At 53.9% G+C, this 22,266-nt stretch overlaps 1 protein-coding gene across 7 annotated transcripts in view; it reads right to left on the bottom strand.

The window, feature by feature from the left end:
* LDB3 (LIM domain binding 3) overlaps nt 1–22,266 on the bottom strand; it is a 60,661-nt gene that overhangs the window by 20,893 nt on the left and 17,502 nt on the right. For 4 of the 7 annotated variants that reach the window (XM_047759980.1, XM_047759979.1, XM_047759987.1 and 1 more), the window contains 3 exons: nt 17,996–18,165; nt 17,458–17,494; nt 1,589–1,731 (listed from right to left, as the gene is read on the bottom strand). In XM_047759980.1, the coding sequence (XP_047615936.1) occupies nt 1,589–1,731; nt 17,458–17,494; nt 17,996–18,165 (350 nt within the window). Of the gene's footprint in view, nt 1–1,588; nt 1,732–10,612; nt 11,391–17,457; nt 17,495–17,995; nt 18,166–20,722; nt 20,738–22,266 lie in introns of those variants that run through there. The other 3 variants (XM_047759983.1, XM_047759984.1, XM_047759981.1) reach the window with 2 other exon arrangements.

Raw genomic sequence — 22,266 nt, 5'->3', positions numbered from 1 at the left:
TCTCCCCGGGCCGCCTGCCAGCCTCCCCAGGACCCCATCCCCAGGAGAGGGATGCGGAGGAGGGGCGGAAGCAGGCCAGCTCCGGCGCGCGTCCGTCGGGCCACCTCCTTCCCTCTGGGCAAGAATGAGTTAACGTCTGCAAGGCCTGGGAACTCTGCAGAGGCCCGCAGCGCCGGGGCTCCGGCACGTCTTGCCGGCCTGGGCTCCATCCCCGGAAGGAGGAGAGGGGCGCCCGACAGGCCAGAAGGTGCGCTCCCCCGGTGCCGTGCCGCCCCCTGGCGGGCCTGCGAAGGAGAGCCGGCGGCGGAGGCGGCGGCGCCGAAGCTGGGGACCCGCCCCGGAAGATGCCCAGAAGGACCCGCCTGGCCCCGAAGCCCAGGCCGGGGCGGAAATCCCCTCCCTGCACCCGGAATCCCTACTCCACCCGCCGCCGCTGCTCATCCAAACTCCTTTCCACACTCCCTCCTGTGCTCCCCATCTCCGCAGGGCTGCTGCTCCCTCCAGCTCCATCTGAGATTTTTTTTTTTTTTAAAACCACTTCAGCCCTCTGCAAATTGCTCCCTAAGCCTGTGCATTTTTAACCTCAGAACTTTGTGTCCCTGGCTCTGAAGGGTCAGAGAAGCGCACCTCCTGTGTGCCAAACACTGTGCTGGGTGCTTCATTTCATCCCTAGAGCACCAAATGTACATAATACCATGCCTATTTTTCAAATGAGGACATTCAGGCACCAAAGAGATGAAGTACTTTGCCCCAGATAGCAGAGGGGGCCCTGGCACAGTCTGATGCCAAAGCCGCTCCTACCATTCCTTCTCTACATTGCTGTCAGAGTGCATTTGGTAAAATAAAGGGCTGATCATGGTTTCTCTGCCCTACACATAAAGTCAGCTCCCTAAAGCAAGGCCCTTCCCGCCTCAGTTCCTGTCTTATCACCCCTTAGGTTCATGGAGCAGGGTTGCAAGCCAGCCTGAGAATTGCCCTCAAGCTCTGGGAAGAGGCCAGACTTAACCTAGGAAAAAGGGGGACAAAGGCTGCTTGCAGTGATGAGAAAAGACCAGAGCAATGGGACAGTCAGCCAGCAAGGCCAGCCACGGGCAGACCCAGTGCAGGCCACTCTCTTGCCTGTCATGTGTGTTCTCTATGCCTCGAGTTAGCCTATCCCAGCTGAGGAAACCAAAGACCAGACAGGTGGGCAGCTTCACAACGTGATGCAATAGGACTGTCCAAATTCCCTAGCATTTTTGTTATTGCTATGTGTCCTCTGGTTTGAGCCATACCCAAAGTTCTAGAGAACAAGCCCCTCCCCCTCTAAACCCCTCTCTTCCTCACCTGGAGCCTGGAAATCCCCAGCCATGAATGTCTTCTTCCTGAGAGCTGGAAGGCTCTATCCCTGCCTGGCACTGCTCACCTGTCTCCCCAGCACTAGAAGCAGCTTCCATGGGCTTCTGGCCCACAAACGGAGGAAAGGCTGAACCTCATTAGCAGAGCCTCACTAACCACCATCCTTCTGGGGGATGGGGATGTGGCTTTGGAGCTGACCCTGAAGCCCATGCCCAGGCTAGACAGCCTTCCCTCCCACTCTGCTTCTCACCTGGCTGGTAGACAGAAGGCCGGATGCTGGCAGTGGTGACAACCCTGGGCTTGGGTGCAGGGGCAGCTGGGGCCTCGCTGTATGTATGGGCGGCAGGTGCTGGAGAGGTGGCCACAGCAGGACTGTAGGCAGAGGCCTGGGGCCTGAAACCAAGGGGGGAAGAGTTAGCAGAGTTAGTGGTAGCCCCACTACCCAGGCCCTGGGGCCTGGAGCCATGACAGGCTGGCTCCCTGACCTTTAAGGAGGCCCTATAAGGAGGAAACCTGATAGAGAAGTCCCTGGAGAGCAGCCACAAGCTGTGAAGACCACACCATGGAGGTCTTAGAGGGAAGGAAGCTGCTTCTTGGGTGCTGAGTGTTGGTGAGTCTGGTTAGGGCAGCAGAAACACCTTGAGAAAGAAATTACTGGTACTGCTGTCTTAGGAGAGGGGGAGGAAAGTCACCAGCCAGACAGGAGGACAATGGAGAGACCCCCCCCCCCCAGGACAGGGGAGGGGAGCAGAGGCAGGAGAGATGGAGATGGTCAGGGGTACTCCAGTCCCTCCATCTCTTGACCTTCTGAGACACCTCACAGCTCAGACCACCTGGCCTCCTCCCCCTCTGCCTTTCTATTGTTGCTGGAGGGAACAGCAAAGTCTCAGGTTTCCAGGTAAGAGTGCTCCAGGAAGGGCTCATGGGAAGTCAGGAGACCCTCCAACCCCCACCCCCTCCAATCCACACACACACAGGCTTCCCTTCCATATAGAATTCCTGTTGCCTCCCACTGGGTTAGCTGCCAAGAGGCTTAAAGCAACCTTTTCCCACTTGTGACCCAGGGACCATGGGACCAAAGAGATGAAAAAAAAAGTCTAAGTCCCAAGTCATTGCCCTCAGGAATTGCGGTGCTTGGCCTCTCCTCTTAGAGAGCTAAACTCCCAGAACTCCTACAGTTAAGCAGCCTGTTTAACTTTGTCTGATCCAGTGTTTCCCAATTCCATTTGTCTGTGAAACTTTTTCTTTTTTTCATTTAAAACTAACACAGACCTTATAGAACACATCCCTGGTTTCTCCCTGCATATTTCACATCCTAACAGGGACCACATGAACATACCCAGGGCAAACGGGTCATGGACGGGGGTGCTGGAGAAGTGAGCCCTTGGAAATATGCTGCCCCTTGCCTGCCCATGGCTTCCTGCTTTCCTTCTACCTGCTGCTCACAGGCCCAGGCCCTGCCCATCTCTGCTGGGCAGAGTCATAGGACAAGGGAGTACCTTCCTCTCTAGGGATCTGAGAGAAGGTTGCCCTGAGCTAAGAACCCACCGCCATACTCAAGTGGAGCCAGAAGGGCCTGTGTGCTGCCCCAGACAGCGCAGAGGTAGCATGAGCCTCAGAGAGCCAGTGTCTCAGACATGGGGGTGGGGTGCAGACTTGCCCTACCAAGTTACTGTGTTTCTGGTTGAATGAGGACATTGTCTCCCCTCCCAGGGCCTGTCTGCCCTTCTCTGATACACCCCTATTAAGACCAACAGGAACCTCAATGGAAGAGAAAGAGGCCATGTCCAAGGGGTGCTCTGCTTTGACTGTGGTGGGGAAGGCCAAGGGTCAATGGGTCCCAGCCAGATTCTCCCACCAGTGGAGGATCCTTTCCCAGCATCCCAGGAGCTATAGGTATTGCGTCAAGGATTGGTACTGGGGGAGCAAGCAGAGGCTTAAGATTCAGCAAAAATTCTGAGGCCATGCCAGGGGTCCACTTGCCTCACACTGGCTCCCTCTAGTTCCATCCAAGCCCCTGTGTAAGGAGGGAAGGTAGCTGGACCCAGAACTGGTGCTCTGAATCCTTCTGCTCCAGTCTGATGCTGGGAGAGGTCCTCCTTCACCCTCCACCCAGGCCTCATACCTCTTTGCAAGGCAAAGTGGAGGAAGGGCTTTCCTGGCTGAGGGAGTCCAAAGGGGCCTGGAGTGTGGTCCAGGAGCCTGCCCTTGATTAGGGCTGGGCCTCAGGGAAGAGGCTAGATTGTTCATGGAGCCCAGCAGCTACAGCCCCCACTTCAAACTGGGGAGGCAGCTTCCCACTTGACAAGAGGGACATTCTTACCCTCCACAGAGCTTCCTCTTTGTATGGGAAGCAAGACCCTTACCTGAAGAGATTCTGGTGTGTGGAAGGGAAACAGCTTGCTGAGGGGACCCAGAAAGCTGAGATGTGATGACCCTGGAAGCCTGGGCCAGGCTCCCCCTTGGCACTAGAGTTAGGCTAGGGAAAGGCTGTGCTGGCACCACCTGGGTCACTATGAAGCCCAGGGGTAGAGATGCCGCACACAGGCCACTTTGCCCACCCTTCATGGGCCTCAGGCTGCAGCAGGGAACTATGCACCCTGACCTAAAGGTCTGTTCTTTCCAGCAAAATCCTGGGAGGGGCGTGTGGAGTCTGGGAAAGCTGGCTCTGACACCCAACACCAACTTGGCCACTCCATAGAGCTCAGAATAAGCTAGGCCTGCTGGGCCTGTTACACTGCCTGGCCACTCCAGAAGGACCTGTCCACCCTGTCCCCTGCCTCCCTGCACCCTTTTCAACACCCCCACCCCTACCTTTGCTGAGTATCCACAAGGGCAGTCAGGAAGGCAGTAACCTGTAGCACTTGAGAGCATTTTACATGTTAAGTGTTTTATGTACCCTTTTTCTAACCCGACCCTATAAATAAGTCATTGCATTAAGCGTCTTAGCAGATAAGGAAACTGAGGTTCAGAGTAATTAAGTCACTTTCTGAAGGTTACACATAGTAAGTGGTAGAGCAGAGATGTAAAATCCTACTCCACCAGGTGCCTCTGTCGTTAGCACGCTTCTCCATTAGGAGAAGAGATGGAAAGGGATGAGGGCAAGGTAGTTGCTAAACGCGGAATCAAATCTGACCCCCTTCAGTGCCCAGGTCAATGCTCCCTCCTCCACAGAGGCTTCTTTGGTTTCCTTTCTTTCTTTGTAATCTCTGCTCCAGGAACTCAGACTTTCCACACAACCTCCCTTTGGTTATCTAACTCTGTGTGTGTGTGTGTGTGTGTGTGTGTGTGTGTGTGTGTGTGTGTGTGTGTGTTTGTGCGTGCACGCGCGCACGTGCGCGCATGTGTCTTTTTCCTCTCTCCCTAGAGCAGGTACCCCTGGGGCAGGGTGACACATCCCTGCCTCTTTCCTCAGCCATGCACAGGGTGCTCCCCTGAAATGCATCCCTAGCTTCCCCTGCACTCTCAGCACCAAGCAGTGCTGAGCCTTGGCTTCCCCAGGGTGCTTGGGATCCTAACCACTTTGGATGGGCCTTTCTGAGGGACATGCTGGACACAGCTGCTGACAGATGGACCCACGGAGAGGCTTTTCCTGCCTCCCTTCCCAGCCAGAACCTGCCAGCTAGTTACCTTGGACTGTCCGCAGGGCTTGAGGCAGGGGCTGCAGCAGAGGCGGTGGCAGTATGGGCAGCGGCTGTGGCCAGGGGTGGCGAGGCTGTGCTGGGAGAGGCAGCAGCAGGCGGCTGGGCAGAAGCGGGCAGCAGCGGGGTGGCGGCCTGGCTGGTGCATACTGGAGCATGCTCAATAGGGGTGCTAATGAGGTGACCGAGAAAGATAACAAGTCAAGGGTGCCCCTCTGCAGGACATGGGGGTGGCTGCCAACAGAGGCAGGCTGGGCTGAAGGTACTGGCCTTACTGCAAACAGTGCAGGTTCTTCCAGAAAACCTGTCCCCAGGCTCAGGGAAAGAGCAGCCCCACCCAGGACCCCAAGAGAGAAGGGCTCAGATCACAGGGAGGATCACGGCAACATCAAAAATCACCTCAAACCTAGTGACATTCCCCTGTTCCCCATTTGGGTATACTTCCTAATTTGTCTTTCTCAACATGTATTATAAAAACAGTGTGTGGAGTTCTGTGGCGCAGTGAGTTAAATATCCAGCGTTGTCACTGCAGTGGCTCAGGTCGCTGCTGTGGTGTGGGTTTGATCCCTGACCTGGGAACTTCCCCATGTTGTGGGCACAGCCAAAATAATAATAATAATGATGATAACAATAATAATGACAATAATAATAATAAAACCACAGTATGGTTGAAAAGTAAACTGAATTATCAACCAAAGTTTCTCTCCCATCCTGTTTTCCTCTTTCTTTCCCCATTTAGTCAGAGGCATGTATTGCCTTTGAGAAAGGATAATACAATGGAAAAGGCAGAGATAAGGTATTTTGTTGTCAGGGCTTAAGCTCTGGAGTGGTAAGAGCCTGGGCTTCAAGCTACAAAGGACTCAGGGTGCTGATGATACATTTGGAAGATGGCAAAAGCTACCATGCCAGGCAGATCAAGGTCATCTGGACCAGAAAGGGGGCAATGTGGTACCAGGGTATTCGGGAATAGAGGCAGTTGTGCCCCTTCCCTGGGTAAACCCTGGGGATATGACAGGATCCAGCACGCCCTAAACCCATGCCCATGGTGAAGAGGGAGGCAGGCATGCAGCCCAAAGATCTGCAAGCCATCCTGTGGCCTGGGGGCTGAACACAGTTTCCCACACGCTTGAGAGTGACATGGATGTGGTCCTGAGCACTTGCACACCTGAAAGTCCCTATAATTGGGAACATGAGAGGTGACCACTATGTCAGTGTGGACCAGTGTGAGCAGACCGGACAGGGATATCCCAGCAGATGCCAACACAGCTAGACCGTGATCAAGGACCAATTGCCCAGACTCCACACCCCATCCATCTTGGCACTCTGTAAGCCCCTCTCCCCTAAAATCACTCCAGGCAAGAGAGGAGCATCAGAGCCTGGGTCAATGGGATTAGATTTCTGCCATCTGTAAAATGGACAGAGAATAAAAATTAAGTTGTAGGCAAGCAAAAAATGTACATTCTTTGCTCACTTGGGTTGTTGATTAAGATTTGTACTTGCTACAATGGCAACAGATACTGCAACTCCTGCAGGTGCGAATGACTTTCTTCCTGCTATGAAATTTATTGACCTCGTACTATGTGCCAGGCCTATGTCTTTAATCCTCACAAAAACCTTCTGCTCTGGGTATTATCAATTCTTTTTAATAGGTGAGGGAGTGGAGACTGAGCTCAACTGCTTGAGCTCCTATAACTTACAGTAGTGGCCACAGGATCTGACTAAAAAGCATGTGGATTAGAAGCTTTATCCAGTACCTCAAGGGGCCCCTCATAAAAGAAGAACTTCTTGCAGTCAGTCAAGCAGGATCCTTCCCTAACAAAAGGTACTCTTCTCATTGGGAGATTGGTATCAAGATCCTCATTTTATTGATGAGGAACCTGAGGTCCAGAAAGATTGAATCTCTGCTAAAACATCACATGGCTGCCAAGTGGCAGCGATGGATGTGATCCCTAACCACGGCAACACTTCTCAGGCTTCAATACACAGGCAAGTTGCCTGGGAATCTTGTTAAGATGCAGCTTCTGGTTGAGTAGGTGTGGAGCAGGGCTGAGAGTCTACGTTTCTAACAAGCTCCCAGGTGATGCTGATGTGGCTGGTGTATGAACCACGCTTTGAGTAGCAAAACACTACAGAGATCTGTCCCAGATAGGAATGCCAGGGTGCCATGAGCTGTTCAACAAAGCATCACGATGTGCTCTCCTCCATTCAGCGAGGTGTATGATAGAGAAAGGCATGAGACAGCATGAGAGGGTTGGACAAGAGGTAAGGTTGTGGGTTCACCACCCCACAGGAGGGAGCACCATTCTTCTCTGTGACTGCACAGGAAGCATCTAGGATGGACAAGGGCAGTGGCCATGCCCTGTCCAGCCCTTTCCTGACTTCGTGCTTCAGAGAGGAGGCTTCAGGCAGCCCAGCTCTCAGGCCTGTGGAAGTGTCCAGCCCTGGCCCTTCCATGAGGCCACCCATCCACCTTGGTGAAAGAAATGGGCTTTTAAGCCAGGCCTGTGAAGTGGCTGCCTCAGAGAAGTAGCTTCAGGCCCTGATACCACACCGCTAAGCTGACTGCTCAGACCCCCACAGCATGGGCAGGTATGGCCTAGGAAGATCCTGGCTAAAACAGAACACCACGTCTCCTTTATCTGTTTCTCCCTGATCCTGCCACATGTTTCCAGTGGGCTTCTGGGAACTGAGGACCCTGCATGGAAAAGCAGTCGTGAAAATACCCAGGCTGGGTAAAGTGTTCTTCAGGGCAAACAGGAAATTGGCTCTGCCTGTCCCCTGTGCTCCAGTTTCCTCGCAGGCCAGCTCACATGCTGCTCTCCCCAGGCAGAGCTCTACATGAACCCTGAATGCTGGGAGTGAAGCTGGAGCTGGACACTGGCCCTAGGAAAACTCATCATCTACCACACAGCCAGGAAAAAGGTATGCACATGAGTCTGCTGCTTGGGGTTCTGGCTGCGCGGTATCCTATCTAGAGTCGCTGTCTGCAGACAGGCAGCCAGGGCCTAGGAGAGATTTGGTGGCCTTGAAGAACATCCTGAAGGATTCTAAGGTCTTATCCAGGTCAGTTCCTGCCTGAAGTTCCCTGAGCCCCCATAAACCCTAAGGAGGGGGGTCTTAGAGAGCAAGCAGTGCAGAGAACATACTAGGCTCTGACATCAGTCCTAAAGATGTGCCCATGAAACCAACCCAGCCTTATCTAGCATTCTATAGCTGCCTCCTGCCTTGGTCATAATTCACCTTAAACATCTAAAAACCAAACCAACCCAGAAATATCCACCACTCATGGCTACATGGGGAGGGTGCGGCTGGAGAAGAAAGACAGCCTGGCTACAGTCCCCTTTTCAGCCCATCTCCTCCCTTGACCTAGTTGGCATCAAGGTGCAGTGTGCCAACCTTGTGCCCTGCTCTTATGTGGTGACCCTTGGCTGATGCTCTTATCAGCAATGATACTATGTATGGAAAGGATGGGGATGGTACTGATGGTGGTGCTGGGCCTGGGGGTTTGTGGTCATCGGGCTCAGGCTGGAACTGTTGGGGACGATGCAGGTGTTGTGACTGACGGTGCTGGGAAGTGCCTGCCATTATTAGTGCTTGCTATTTGTATTAGGTAAGAGAACAGAATATGAACATCTCTGTTGACTGGATGATGACAGAATACCAGTCAAGTGGTTGGTCTTGAAATTGTTCATGCTGCCACCCACCTACTCTGCATGCCATCTTTCAGCCTGATGACTACTACTCAGGGCAGCCCTGACTCAGCACTGCTGCACTGCATGTCTCCAGGGGCCCTGCTGACACTGTAGTCTATGCAATGGCACCCTCAAGAACTGGGCCGTGCACAGCAGTCTCCACAGGCTGCACTGTGAATGGTGCCCTTCAACCGTTGCCAGTTTCACATTGTCTTCGGAATACAGTCAAAAGTCCTGGCATTCTAGCTCTGCTCTGCTGCTAACCATAACATCCCCTGCATGCCCTCCATCCCAGCCCAAATGATTAACTCAGAGTTCTGGGCCACTCCTTCCCATTAGCACCTCTGCTCTCTCTGCTTAGAGTACCTGTGCAGCCTTCCATGACTACATGTGCCCTACTCTTAACTGCTCCTGAAGATTAAACACACAGACCCCTTCTTCAAGGAAGCCTTCTCTGATCCTCCAATCAGAGGAGCGTTCCCTGTCTCTGGACCTCACATGATCAGCCTTGCGTTGTGGTCAGTCACAGCCACATCGGCCCTTTCGGATTCCTTTGGCATGCACAGCAGCCAGGTGTGGAGCCTTGACTAATGACCATGGACACAGAATGCTGAACGAGGACATCTCTCTTGTTTACTGCAAAGGGCTTTACACAGACCCCTGGTCTGGGGCCACCCAAGGGGCTGCATGCAGAGGCCTGAGATCACCAGGGAGGCACCAGGCAGGCTGGAAAGCCAACAAGAGCCTTCCAGGGCTTCAATCAGGTGGATTCAAAAGGGTTCTGACAGGCTGGGGGATGGGAACAGGTGACAGTGAGGTCACCAGCTATGACGGACTGGCTCAGGTCCTCTGCCAGCCTTGGGACACCCACTACCTGGAGATTCTGTCCAGCAGCCTCCAACCCCCCGCCCCAAACCTACCCTTCGGCCTGGAATTCCTCAATCAAAGGTCAGCTAAACATGGGTGTGCTCCACAATGCCTAAATGTAGGCAGGAGCACACACCCCATCTCCCCTGTTGATCCCCCAGCCAGCCTGCCCTGCCTGGTCCTCGCCTTGGCCCTGGAGTCAGACTGCTAGAAGAGCTCTTCTAGATGGGACTGCCAAGGCCCCTGGAGGCAGAAAGAAAGCCCATTCCCAGCTAGGGGAGTGGGAGTGAAGCTCTGGCCCAGTCCAGCCACAGGGGTGGCAGGGGAGTCCTGAGGGATGGGCCTCAGCACCTGTCATTATTTGCTAAGTGCTGCAGGTCTCATGTTCTCTGCCTGGGGTTTCCACAATAGGGATGAGGCTGATGGGTAGACAGGTGGGTGGGGAGGACATGAGCCTGCCAGCCCAGCCCTTGCTAAATGCTCAGGACTAGGACAAGGCAATAGGGCTGTGGAGGCCAAAAGCAAGGGCCTTCCCCACCCTCCTGCCACCTGAGCAAGACTCCACCAGGCACACCTTTCACCCTCTCCCCCAAGACATGGCTCCGGCTCCCAGGGGTCTCCCAGCAGTGCCCCTGCGAGCTTTCTACCTCAGCCCCTGCTCTCGCCTCCTGGGTCTGCTGGGCAAGAGCAGCGTTTTCTGGGAGAGGGGCTTGTGACATGCTTTCCAGTGGGGATGGGGGGATGGCTTGACTTGCTGGTTGTGGTAAGGCGCTGGGGGAGAGACAGAGGACATACAGATCCCACTGCTCTGTTTGAACACACAACCTGGGAGGTGGCTAAGGCTGCCCACCAGTCCACAGCAACAGATGCTCACGTGCCATCTTCTCTGGCTAAGACCTGCAGCCCGGGGCAGGGCCCTACAGGCAGGAAAACAGCCGTGGGCAGAGCTCTGCCAGGTCCCAGCCCCAGTGAGCACTGCCCTGGCCCCTCTTCTGGAGGTACCTGTCCTCTCATCTCGGAACTGTCCCCTTGGCTAGTACGCACACAGGCACAGCAGGACTGGGGCTGGTTTGGTTCATTTCAAATCCTCTTTATTTCAGAACAAGCATGCTTATATGTACAGGAGAGGGAACTAAGGAGCCAGCACACACAGCACAGAGAGGAGAACACACGCTCCAGTCTCACCACAGCCAGGAGGGGCCTCTGCCTCATCTACCCCGGGACTTCCTCTTCCTCTGTGGGGAGCCCTGTTCCAGCTGCCCGGGCTCCAGAAGGCTCGAGAGAGTGAGTAGGGCCGGGAAGCTGGCCTCTTCCCAGGACCCTGACCTACAGGCGGCTCGTTCCAGGACAGCACTAGGCCAGGCTGCCTCTCCCGGGAGAGGAGGTTGGTGGGAAATGGACCAGTGGCATGTTCTGTTGCCCTTGGTTCTGAGGTGTTTGGCCAGCAAACCCCATCACGTCCTCTCTGATCTAGGAAGGCCCTGAGCAGGAGAGCAGAGGCTTGGACTATTGAGGGGTGGGGGTGGTGAGGGTTGCACTGAAGGGTGGGGGTGGAGTGGATGCAGTGCTGCATGGGGTTGGTCAGCTGCATGGGGTTGGTCAGCTCTGGGGCGGGCAGAGAGCACAACTGCAGCAGGTGACTATCAAGGGCGCCCCCCAGCACAGCTATACATTCTCAAGCATCACCGTGGGGCTCACATGCCAGATCTGTGTGGGGGGAAGGAGGGAGGGGGTGGGGAGATTCCAGACAGCCTTTTAACTTTTAACATTAAGGATCTGGGCCGAAAGGCCATGGTGCCAGTTGCGCAATTTAGCAAAACGTGGACTGTTACGTTCCGTTTCAAACCTTTCCCTGTGGCACAGAGAGAGAAAGACAGAGAGAGACAGAGAGAGAAAGGAAGAAAGAAAGGGGTTAGGGGATGTGTCCGCCATTGCCCTGTCTGATGGCTGGGGCAGAGGACATGGGAGGGAGGGATTAGGCTTGGAGAGGCTTTGCCACCATTGGGGTACTTTTCAGGTGGTCAGGCCTGGTTTGGGGCAAGACCAAAGTCACAAGGACCAGGATGGAGGGACTGATACCCTTGACTGGAATGAATGAGGGTCCATGGAGAAGGGGCCTGGATAGAGGGCCTGAGGGCATTCCGGGCAAATGGGGGTCTCTGGGTTCTCCCTGGCCCGTGTGGTTAGGGCTGGGCAGGGCTGCTTTGGCTGTGGGCTCTGAGGACTGAGCCACATAGGCAGGGGGGCCTCACATGGTCTCTGTCCCCTAGCTGGGCATCAAGAAGGAGGAATGCCTATCCCCATGATGAGGCTTGGTGAGCAGATCTGCCATCTCCCTGTGTTGCCCCAGTCACTGCCAACCCTCCTTCGTCTCCAGAGAGAAGCCTGCAAACACCACCGGCTGCCCCGCCCACCTAGGCCTGAGCATAGCCAGGCACACATGTGCACACACATACTCACAAGGCTGCTGACACACACACCAAAGGCCAGGATTTCCTGCCACTTCCCGCCAGCTGGGCCTCTGGGGCTCAGCCCACAGCCTGCTCAGCTGAGGGCATAGTTTAAGGCAGGCAAGGAAGAGCCAGAAACAGAAAGGGAGGACAGAGTGTGCCTGGGAAAGGCCAGTACCGTGATGCCAGAATCCTAGACCCTCCAGGCCAGAGGAGCCTCTAACATTCCTCAGAATAGATGTGCAAACTGGTGGCCCAGGGGCCACATATAGCCACAAATGCAGTGTGTTAAACCTGAATAGTGTTTAAAACTCATTTTTAAAAATTAATGGCTATATCTAGATCATGGAATGCTACTAGGCAATAAAAAGACATGAATGAGCCATTGGTACACATCACAGCTTGGATGAATCCCCAGAGAATCAGGTGGACTGAAAAAGGCCATCCTATAACATCATAGGCTATATGATTCCATTTACATAGAACCTTTGAAATGACAAAATTAGAGAAATGGAGAACAGATAACAGTGGTTGCCACAGGTTAAGGACAGGGTGTGTGTGGTAGGGAGGTGAGTGTGATATGAAAGGGCAACATGGGGGAATATGGGCGTGATAGCAATTCTGCATTTGACTGTATCAGTGTTGGCACCCTAGTGCAGATATACTGTAGGTGTATAGGATGCTACCACTGGGGGTAAAGGCTACATAGACTCTCTCTGTATTGTTTCTTATAACTGTGTCCCAATCTGTGATTGTCTCCAAAGAAATAGTTTAAGAAGTGAATTGCCAGCATATAAAAATCAGGAAGATCAGCTTTAATCTTTTAAAATCAGAGGATGGGGCAGTGCTGGGCTTACTTTTTTTTTTTTTTAAACTGTGCCTGTGGCATGTGGAGGTTCCTGGGACAGGGACTGAACCCTCATCACAGCAGTGACCCGAGCCACACAGCGACAATGCCGGATCCCCAACTGCTAGGCCACCAGGGAATTCTTGGTCATACATTTCTGCCTGGTAACAGACCCGCATCCCCGTATGTACATCTGGCCATCTTTCCACATCTGCATTACCTGGCAGACTCCCCACACACTTGAGTCCTGCACACTGAGTCTCTGTATAAGATTCCGTCTGACGAGAGGGGCCCCTGCTAACATATTTAAAACCACTGGTCCAAACTTTCCCAATACCAAGAAGCCAAGGCTCAGAGACATCACATGCATGGCCTAAAGCCACAGGGAAACTCAGAGGCAGAACCCTGATCTAAGTGCCAGACATCCCCAGCTACTGCCTCTTTTGAAGCTGAGGAGAAGGGACAAAGATGGCACAAGCAGAGGCCCTGTGGCAGGGCCCATACAGACCTGCTGACACACCACAGACGGCAACAATCAGCCCATAGAGACCACCTGGGACACAGACGTGGCCAGTTTGTCCAGCCAGGCCCACAGCCTTTGTCATCAGTGCTCAGCAACAGAGTCAGGGACAGTCCTGGAAAGTCGGGGAGGTTGGTGAGTCTGCTCTGCTTGGAGCTGTTTGGAAACTCACAGCCAGCCAAAGAGAGGAGCAAGAAGAGGAAGGAAGAGGTGAGGGGGGAGAGACTGGAGAGTGGACAAGTGAGAAAGAGAGGGAGGTCCCAGGACACCCACAAGGGTTGCTCGGACACCCAGGGATGTCCCGACCTCTTCAGCTGTAGATTTCAAATTTGCTAGGCTGGCAGAATACCAAGGACTAAAAGTCCACGAAACGCAGGTAGCTCTTGTTACTGGTAGCTGCCCACTGCCTCTTCACAAAGCTTCTGTTTGTAGGAGGCCCTGAGCTACGCCAGGACCAGGAGAGTTGGCCGCCTGAGCGTGCGCAGGGAGGGGGGAGGATGTGACATGTCCAGGGAAGCTACAGGGGGAGGAGGGGGCAATCAGTAAGTCCTGGGCTCTGTCAGAGCTGGGGTGGGGAGGAGAGGAAAAAGAACCTTGGATGGCTGCGTGATGTGGAAAGGACTTGAGAGGGATTTTACATTGTTTGCCCATGTACTGCTGGGCAATGCAACCCTCACCTTCAACTCCTCTGGGAACTGGTCACCAAAGTCAACTTCTTCCTTAACACTTGGTGACCAGGAAGACATGTAGAGTTCTTTACTGAGGTGAGCATGAGGTAAACACAGTGACTGAACTTGCAGACAGCTGCACCACAAGGTGGGGGATGTCTGAGTTACACACCAGGGTCCTCCAGGACAGTCATGCCCAAGCAGTGGGATCCGGATGCCCCGCCTAGGACACAGCTAGGCTTGCTTGTTTTCCAACCCCTGTCAGGGCTGGCCCATGTGGACCCAACTTTTAGAGTCATCAGGGCCCTGAAATGCCTTCCTGAAGTCAGAGGGAAGCTGTGGTGACCTCTCTGGAATTAGAGGAACAGCTTTTGAATGGGGCTCCGCTACTTCAGATGAAGGCTGGAAGCCATAGTACTACCTGTACCCTTGAGAAAGTAGGGGGTTGGTATTAAGCCCACCTGGACAGTTTGCTAAGGTGCTGGGTCCTTCCTGGGAGGGGAGCCAAGTCTGCAGCTGGACTGTTCAGGAGCCCACCCTGCCTCACTTATAAAGACAGAGTCCTAGAGATTAGGCCAGCCCGTGGGCACTGGAGCTCAGAGGGAAGCTACTTGCTACCAGATATCAGAAACGTGGTCACAATGCCAGGAGCCAGGGCCTGAGAGGAGAGGAGGAGAGGGCAGGGCAGGGATCTGAGCTTCTCAGGGACTCTGCAGGGGCAGGTAGAGCCATGACAGGTGAGGAGCAAGTTTATACCTGCCCTCGAGGTCATCAGTACCCCTGCCTGGTACAGAACACCTGGTGTCCCTACTAGCTTTCCCACCACAAGGCCACAGGAAGGAAAAAGCACCCCTGCACATGTACAAGCCTATATAGGTCACCACGGAACCCAGGCTGCCCTGCTGGAGTGAGCTCCTTGGAAGTGGGGTGCAGTGAAGCCTCCCTAAGGAGGTGTAGCCTTTGTGAGAAATCCTCAGACTCCTCACTGTGAGTTAGGCTAACTGGAGGAGGAAGGGCAGAGGCTGTGGCTTCAGCCAACAAGACGGATCAGTAGGGTCTGGGGTGCAGATTCCAACTTGGGAGGGGGACAGATGGAAGTGGGGCTCAGTGCCCCGGGAAGCAATATCCCTAACCAGCCTGGAGCCAGAGTGAGGGTAAGCATGGTCCCTTCTGCTCTGATGGCCACTTGAATGAGCCTGGGGCCCCAGTCACTACTTCAGGCATTAATCACAAACAGAACTAACCACTTTCCCCATCGCACCCCCACTTCTCACTACCAGGGGTGACCCCCAGGCTGCTTGGGAGTCAGTGAAATAAAAAAGGCCTATCTTCCTCCTGTGGCCATGGGGAGAATGGGTATTTCTGGGGAGGCTGTGAGGACCTTCCAGAAATTAAAGTCAGGGAAAGGGAGAAGGGCAAGAGGCTTAGAACCCTCCAGTCCTGGGTAGAACACTTGCTGGGTGGTTCCGAGCCTGCACATTGGGGCCAGAGACCCCAAAGGGAGGGGCTGACAGTGGCACAGAGCGTGTGGTGGGAAGGTGCTTTCTCAGGGTGGGGGCCTGGACTGAGGGAGGAAGCAGGCTGGAGTTTCTTCTTGGGCTCCCACTTCTAGATTTCCCTACAATGAAACCCTGCAGGGGCTGTGGAAGAGATTCTAAGACCTACAGCGGAGTTCTCAAGACCACCTGCCTTCTGCTGGGATCTGAATGGAGCTGTAGGTGATTAAGCCCCAGAGGGAAGGGCTGACCTCCCCCACAGAGCCACAGGATCAGGCTGAACAAGCCCCAAGAGATGCTTCTGAAAGAAAGGAAGGGAAGACCAATGCCTAGGCCTGCGGACCACCCTTAGTACTGCCTTTTGTGTTCTCCTCATTCACTAACTTCACAGAGCCTACAAATATTCCAGGGGAAATACAAGCAACAAAGGCTCTCTGTAATCTACCTCCACCAGTACCTTCTACACGGTGTCTGGTGACTGAGATGTGGACTTAGAGTGACCGGCCAGAGAAACATAACGTAACCAGAAGTACTGGGAGGGGGCAATGGAGGCTGGAAAGGCAGGGCAGGCCCCTGCTGGCTTCCCGATGGAACAGACCTGGAGACATATAAGCAGTTTGCTGTGTGGTGTGTGCTGTAAAGTCCCTCCATCAAATCTTTGGCAAAGACCACATTGCTCACTGGAGTGTCTTTGTGGCTGGCTCCAAAGAGGAGGTGGGATGGACATGGAAATGGTACAAGGGCAGAGGCGCACGGGTTGGAGAGAGCGAACAGCTTAGTCACGCTTCAGACAGCTCAATACTACCTTTTGTGCTAAATCAAACACCATCTCATTTCAGGTTCTTTACAGGCACACTGCAGGCACCAACAGGTTAAGAACCATCACTGGAATAGCATGCCATTGTTAGCAGGCCGGGGAGGACCACACTTTAGGCTGGGCTGCCTCAGCCAAAGAATGGGAGCAACTCTGATTGGTAGAAATAGAAGTTCAAAAATCCACGTCAACTGGAGCTGACACCACAGTAGTACTCTCCACGTGGTCCTGTGGCTACTACACGCTGGTGAGCAAGGACAGAAAGCGCTAGGCCCAGGTTGGAAAGGCACCTCTGAGCCTCAGCTCCTCACACAGAGGCCACCATAGGATGTGCGGGTCCAAGGCAGACTCTCCCAGGACAGACATGCAGATGGCACATTTGCTTCTGGAAGTGTAAGCAAAATCACACTGGGCCCCATGCCTCCCCATGGAAGGCCCTACTGGGTTCCAGTGGGTTCCAGAGCAGCGTGCCCCCTTCATGCCCAGGGCCATGAGCACCTGAAAGGCCGAAGGTGTCAGGCTAGTGGCTGGGGCCTCAGGCCTGCCAGTCAGGGAGACGATACTTGGAGACACCCTGCCCTGCACAAGCCACTCCTCATGCCCAGGGCTTTGCTTCCTTGCAGCAGCTGTGGTGCTCTGTGGAACTGATACCTCAATGTGAGTCTGGACAGGTGAGTCCAAGGGCCAGGTGGTCACGCGCAGCAGAGCCCTCCATGTGCCTGCTTCCCAGTGCTTAGCTTTCAGACTCACAGGGGATGGGCCCTGAGATGAGTGGGCAGGCAAGGCAACTGGCCCAGTGCCTCACAGGGAGAGATGCCCTCATTCTCAACAGCCCAGCAAAGGCCAAAGCAGCCCTGCCCCCTGCCCAGGGACAGAGCCAGGAGAGCCCAGAGTCCTCGCTTGGAAGCCGGGCCCTGGAGGATAAGACTCAGCTCCAGGCACCCACCTCACTGACCCGGGACACATGCCTCAAGCCAGCACCTGCTGGAGCCCCTCAGGGGCCGGGAGTTTCCATATGCATTAACCTGAGAAGTTTCTTCCATGAGTCATGTGACCTGGGGGCTGCCCTGGAAGGGATGGGGTTAGAAGGGGCAAGGCCACAGAGCCTGAGTGCAGGCACTTACCTTGACCTTCGCAAAGCTTCTTCGTCAGGGTCTTGCACTGTGGGTAGAAAGTTGCTGGTCAGGAGGAATCACACAGACCATCAGGAAGAAAAGCTACTGGAGTTCGATGGGCACTGAGTTGCCACCCATGATGGCATGATGGGACAGTTACTGCCCTCTACCTGTGACCTCTGGGAGGAAAAGGCTTTGTGCTGGATGGCGGAAGGAGGCATGAGAGCAAGTAGTGCAGGTGGGAGGGAGTGGTTGGAGGCGTGGCCTACAAGGTGCTCTTATTCTCATGCAGGCAAGCACTGCAGCCAGCCCTCTGCCCACTGCTGCAGTCAGGGAGCCAAGCAAAAGGCTGATGTCAGCTTGCTTGCTCTAGGAGCTGAAAGGGGCTCAGCAGGCTGCTAACTATCTATCAAGGCCAGCTCATCTTCAAGGGTGGGGGGGCTTGACTCCTTGGCTTCTGTGGGCCTTGTGACCATGAACTAGGGCCCTGACCCCTGTGGCCCCTCAGGGTCTCCCCTCCTGCCCCACCTCCACAGCCTTCTCTTACTGTATTCCGTGCCCGTCATCTGGGCCAGGATGCGGAAAGAGCGAGACTGCAGGTTGGAGGAGCGGCGGGCCCACTCATCAGCCTCGTCTTCCGGCTTGTTCTGGTTCTTAATCACAGCCTGATACACAGGAGAGGCACTGTCCACGGTGAGGTCTTTGATAGGAAGGCTCCTGCAAGGCAGACAGAGGTCGTGGGCAAGGGCAGAGCTGGAACCCTGCTCCTGACCCCTGCACCTCCCCTATGTCGTGTCCTCCTGGCACGCCCCCACCCCCCATGCCTGTTGATGGCCCCTGCTTGTCTGAACCCTCCATGCCCCTTACCCGCTGCCCTCTGAAAGCCTGTGACAAGGGCTTGGCCTGGGTCCTCAGTGCTCAGGGTAGTCACAGCGAGACAGTGAGTTCCTCTCACAGAGGGTCAGGAGGCTCAGACCCTCCCGCCAACACCCACCCCGCCCCCCCATGCTAACTCCAGACATGAGTCTGAGACACCCTCACCCCAGGAGTTGGATCTCCTTTGAGGAAAGAAGAGGCAGAAGAGGTCTGGAAGCAATTTCAACCTCCCCATGCAGGCCCTTAGCTTGGGGCTAGGTGAGACAGGCCATTTGAGGAATTCAGAGGCTTCCTCATGGTCAGTCTCTTGTCCTCCTCAGAGCCTGGGATCCGAGCAAGAAGTCACCAATGTGGTGACTGCCCTGGAAGAGGATTGAAGGCTCCCACTCAGCAAAAACAGGCAAGCTCTGTGAGGTGATGAGAGAAACAAGGCAACCCGACCCATGAGGCCTGGCATTACCCACCGATGCCCACAGGAGTTGGGAGTGGAGCTGCAAGGAGGGTCACTAGTTCTCTGCCCCAGAGCAGCACATTCATTTGAAAGGTACCTGGTGACTTTCCCTTAGACTCCCAGGGCCTGGCATATAGTAGGTGCTCAAAACTTAGTTGAATGAACAAATCTTAGCCAGATCAGAGCCATAAAGGAGTCCAGAGTGCCTTGAGTCCAGGGCCTCCCAGCCCAGATCAGATGCAGGGCAGGATACATGAAAAGCTCTAGGGGTGTCCACTCACCCCAATCAGAGAGGGCTGGGGGATCCAAGTTGCCCTGCCCACCCTCTCAGGAGTCAGGTAGGCTCAGAAAAAGCTCACAGCAATAACAGCCTGCCCCCCCCGGCCTACAGACCAGTGGCCTAACTCTCTCCTCTTACAGATGCTGAAACTGGGGTCCAGAGAGGCCAGCCAACTAGATCCAGGTTATGGCATGTAGGGCCCCCATTGAGTCAGAACCCAGGCTTCCGCCTCCCAGCCCAGTGTCCTTTCCATCAGACCTTCTGCAGTGACAGGGCTCAGGAAGGCCACTTCTGCCCACTGGGGACGTGTGCACCCCAGATGCTCCACACCTGGAAACATGGCCCAGCCCAGACATCCTGTCCATCCACCTGTTCCTGCACTATAGCTGCCTTGACCTGCACCACCCCCTCAAGGGCTGGTTAGCTGGAAAGGGGACATTCCCAGAGCCCATGTCTTCTACCTTCTCTGCAAGGAGCTGGATGGAAGTGGCCTAGTCTCCCAGGATTGGTTCCCTGTGTCAGTTCAGAGTGGGCTATGAGATCAGAGGTGGAGAAAGGTCATGGAAGGTGACTGACTAAGGTTGGCTGGAGCTACCCTACTGTCCTGAAGGCTTTGCCCTGGCCTGAAGAGCTACAGCCTGAGGTTGGGATCAGATAGGGAAGACCGTCAGATCCCTCTGGCATCCAAGCAGGGAGGAGACTGGGTCTGCCCAGGAAACGGAGGAGAGGCTGGGATCTCGATGGGGAGGTCGTTTCTGGCACACGGAGGAGTCTCAAGGGGTCCCAAAACAGATGAAAGTCATTCACTGCCATTTCCCTAGAACGCGCCCTTGAGACACTCCCTGTTCCTTCCACAGCTCCAAGGGCTCAAGAAAGTTGCCAGGAGTAAGTTCTCTGGGGTTCACATTGTTGGCGTCCCTTCCCAAAATTACTGTCCAAAGACTAGGAACTTGTGGTCCTGATGCAACAGAGAGTGGGAGCCAGACAAAGGAACTGGTGTGACTTTGAGATTCTAGGACTCAGAAAGAATATACAACAGAGAGAAGATGGAAAAGGCCCTGCAGTTCTGGGACCCTGGTCCGTGGCCACTCTGTGGAGCTGCTCTCAGCATGAATTTCTTGTCACCAAAAACACTCCATGGTCACTGCAACATCAAGGTCACCTGTGGGCATTTACTCCACTGCACACTGCCCCAAATCTGACTCATCTTTCACCTATGGGTGTTTCTGGCAGGCACTGGCTCCTCCAGATCTGTCTTCCATGAGGATTCTGGGGAGTGGCCTCCAAGAGGCCCCCTGACCACCCTCTCACTCTCTGAATAATGGCCTGGTGTGGATTCTGACATTCAAATCTATACCATCCCAAGGGCAGACAAGAAAGGCCAGGAAAAGCCCCTGCAAAGCCAGCAAGGAGAACATAGGGATACACCCCCAGCCAGTGTGATGTCATTACTCTGATTTCTATGTCCATAGTGACGTTATTTGGGGCAAACCCCCAAAGACAAGTACTTGCTTGTAGAGGCTGTAGGGCATGTCATTTACCTGTGAGGTGGGTGTGAGGAAGAATGTGGACAGAGCCACTGTCCTCAGGCACATCCCACCAAACCCAAACACCATCCCGCAACCAGACAGACGGACGATGGAACAGAAACTGTGGAGTCTACTTACGCCAGCGGTGATGCCCTGCCAAGCAGAGGAAAGCCCAGCAGTGAGTGCGTGTCCATCATGGGAGGGCGGGGGGGCAGCGCATACACAAGGGAGCAGGGTTAGGATCAGAAATGAGTTATGGGAGTGGGGTGGATAAAGGAGGAAGAGAGAGAGACAAAAAGAAAACTGTCAGTGAGGAAGGAATCATGGAAATTAACAGCAGAAACGGAGCACCTCATGGCAGACAGGGGCAGCTTTTACCCACTGGCACCACAGCAGCATCAACCCAGCAGGGCTGAGTTAGAAGGAAAGGGAAGCATGTTGCTTCCCAGGCGCACAAGGGAAGGGAAAAGGATGGGAGGGGAAGGGATGGGAAGAAGCCTAGATTAGATCAAAGGTGCATCATGTTAAAAAAAGATCATGGGCGCCCTGGAAGTAAAAATAATGATTGCAATCATCTTCTCCCAAGGTGCAGAAAATATAAAGTTAGTGAACAACAGTTCTTCCATCATCTTCCATTGTGCTTCTCTTTGGCGACTGTTACCACTTTTGAGAGCACACCAAGGACACGCGTGGCAAACAAATATTAACAGGAAATCCCTGTTAACACTTTGGCTTAATCAGACAGCCCTGTTTTCCTGGGTACACATGAGCTAACGGTTATGTTTTTAAACTTGCAGGGTCAAATCTTCTGATTTGAATGATGGGATTAAATAAATCAACATTGCCCACAGAGTTTTGCAAAGAACTGCAGCCCTGAGAATGGCCGGTTTGAGACTCACAGCTCAATCTCCACCCACTGGTGGCCCAAAAGAAGCACTGTGTGCCTGAGAGGACCAGGCTCCCTAGAACAAGAAGAGCCAAGAAGTCCATACCATGTTCCATTCTTTGGCCTCTGGAGCCTACCCCTTCATAAACTGCACTCATGTCATGGCTACAAAAGCTAGGTTCTGAAAAGGCCAAACACTTAGGAGTTCTCTGGGACTTTTTAACACCTCTAAACCTCTTACAGCATCTGCTTTTCCTAGCTTCAGAAAAAAGTGCAACAATCATTTTAAGATTTCTTGCCTTGAGTCGCTGGGGATCCTGACTCAGGGAATAAGATGTTACCCAAAAAGATAATCAATTCTGAAAGTCAACACTAATGGTATTCCCAAGTAGAATACAGTAAGGGACTGTGAGTGTGTGTGTGAAAGGAAGAGAGACAACAGAGACAGACAGAAACAGAAAAAGAGAAAGAGACAGAGAGAGACAGAGAGAGGTATACACAGAAAAAGATACAGAAAAGAAAGAGACTAAGAGAAGCAAAGACAGAAAGTTAGAAAGAGGGAGAGAGGTCCCCATTAATGTTTGTATTATTACCAGTTTCATCCACAGGTAATTTTCAGCCCTTCTCTGCCCTCAAGTTCTTCAATCATTGCTCACAAATTCAGGAACCAAGGAAACCCCACTGCCTTGGGGTTGGGTTTCCCTAGAGGCAAACAGGAGGAGGCAGGTTCCCCATCCTGGGTGCTCCCCAGTCTCTGTGATGGGGCTGACTGCCAACAGCACTGTGAAGACCCCTT

This window comes from Phacochoerus africanus, chromosome 15, assembly GCF_016906955.1.
Source record: "Phacochoerus africanus isolate WHEZ1 chromosome 15, ROS_Pafr_v1, whole genome shotgun sequence".
NCBI classification, from domain to species: domain Eukaryota; kingdom Metazoa; phylum Chordata; class Mammalia; order Artiodactyla; family Suidae; genus Phacochoerus; species Phacochoerus africanus.
The sequence above is the reverse complement of the archived record's forward strand: the minus strand, read 5'-3'. Positions and strand labels throughout refer to the sequence as shown.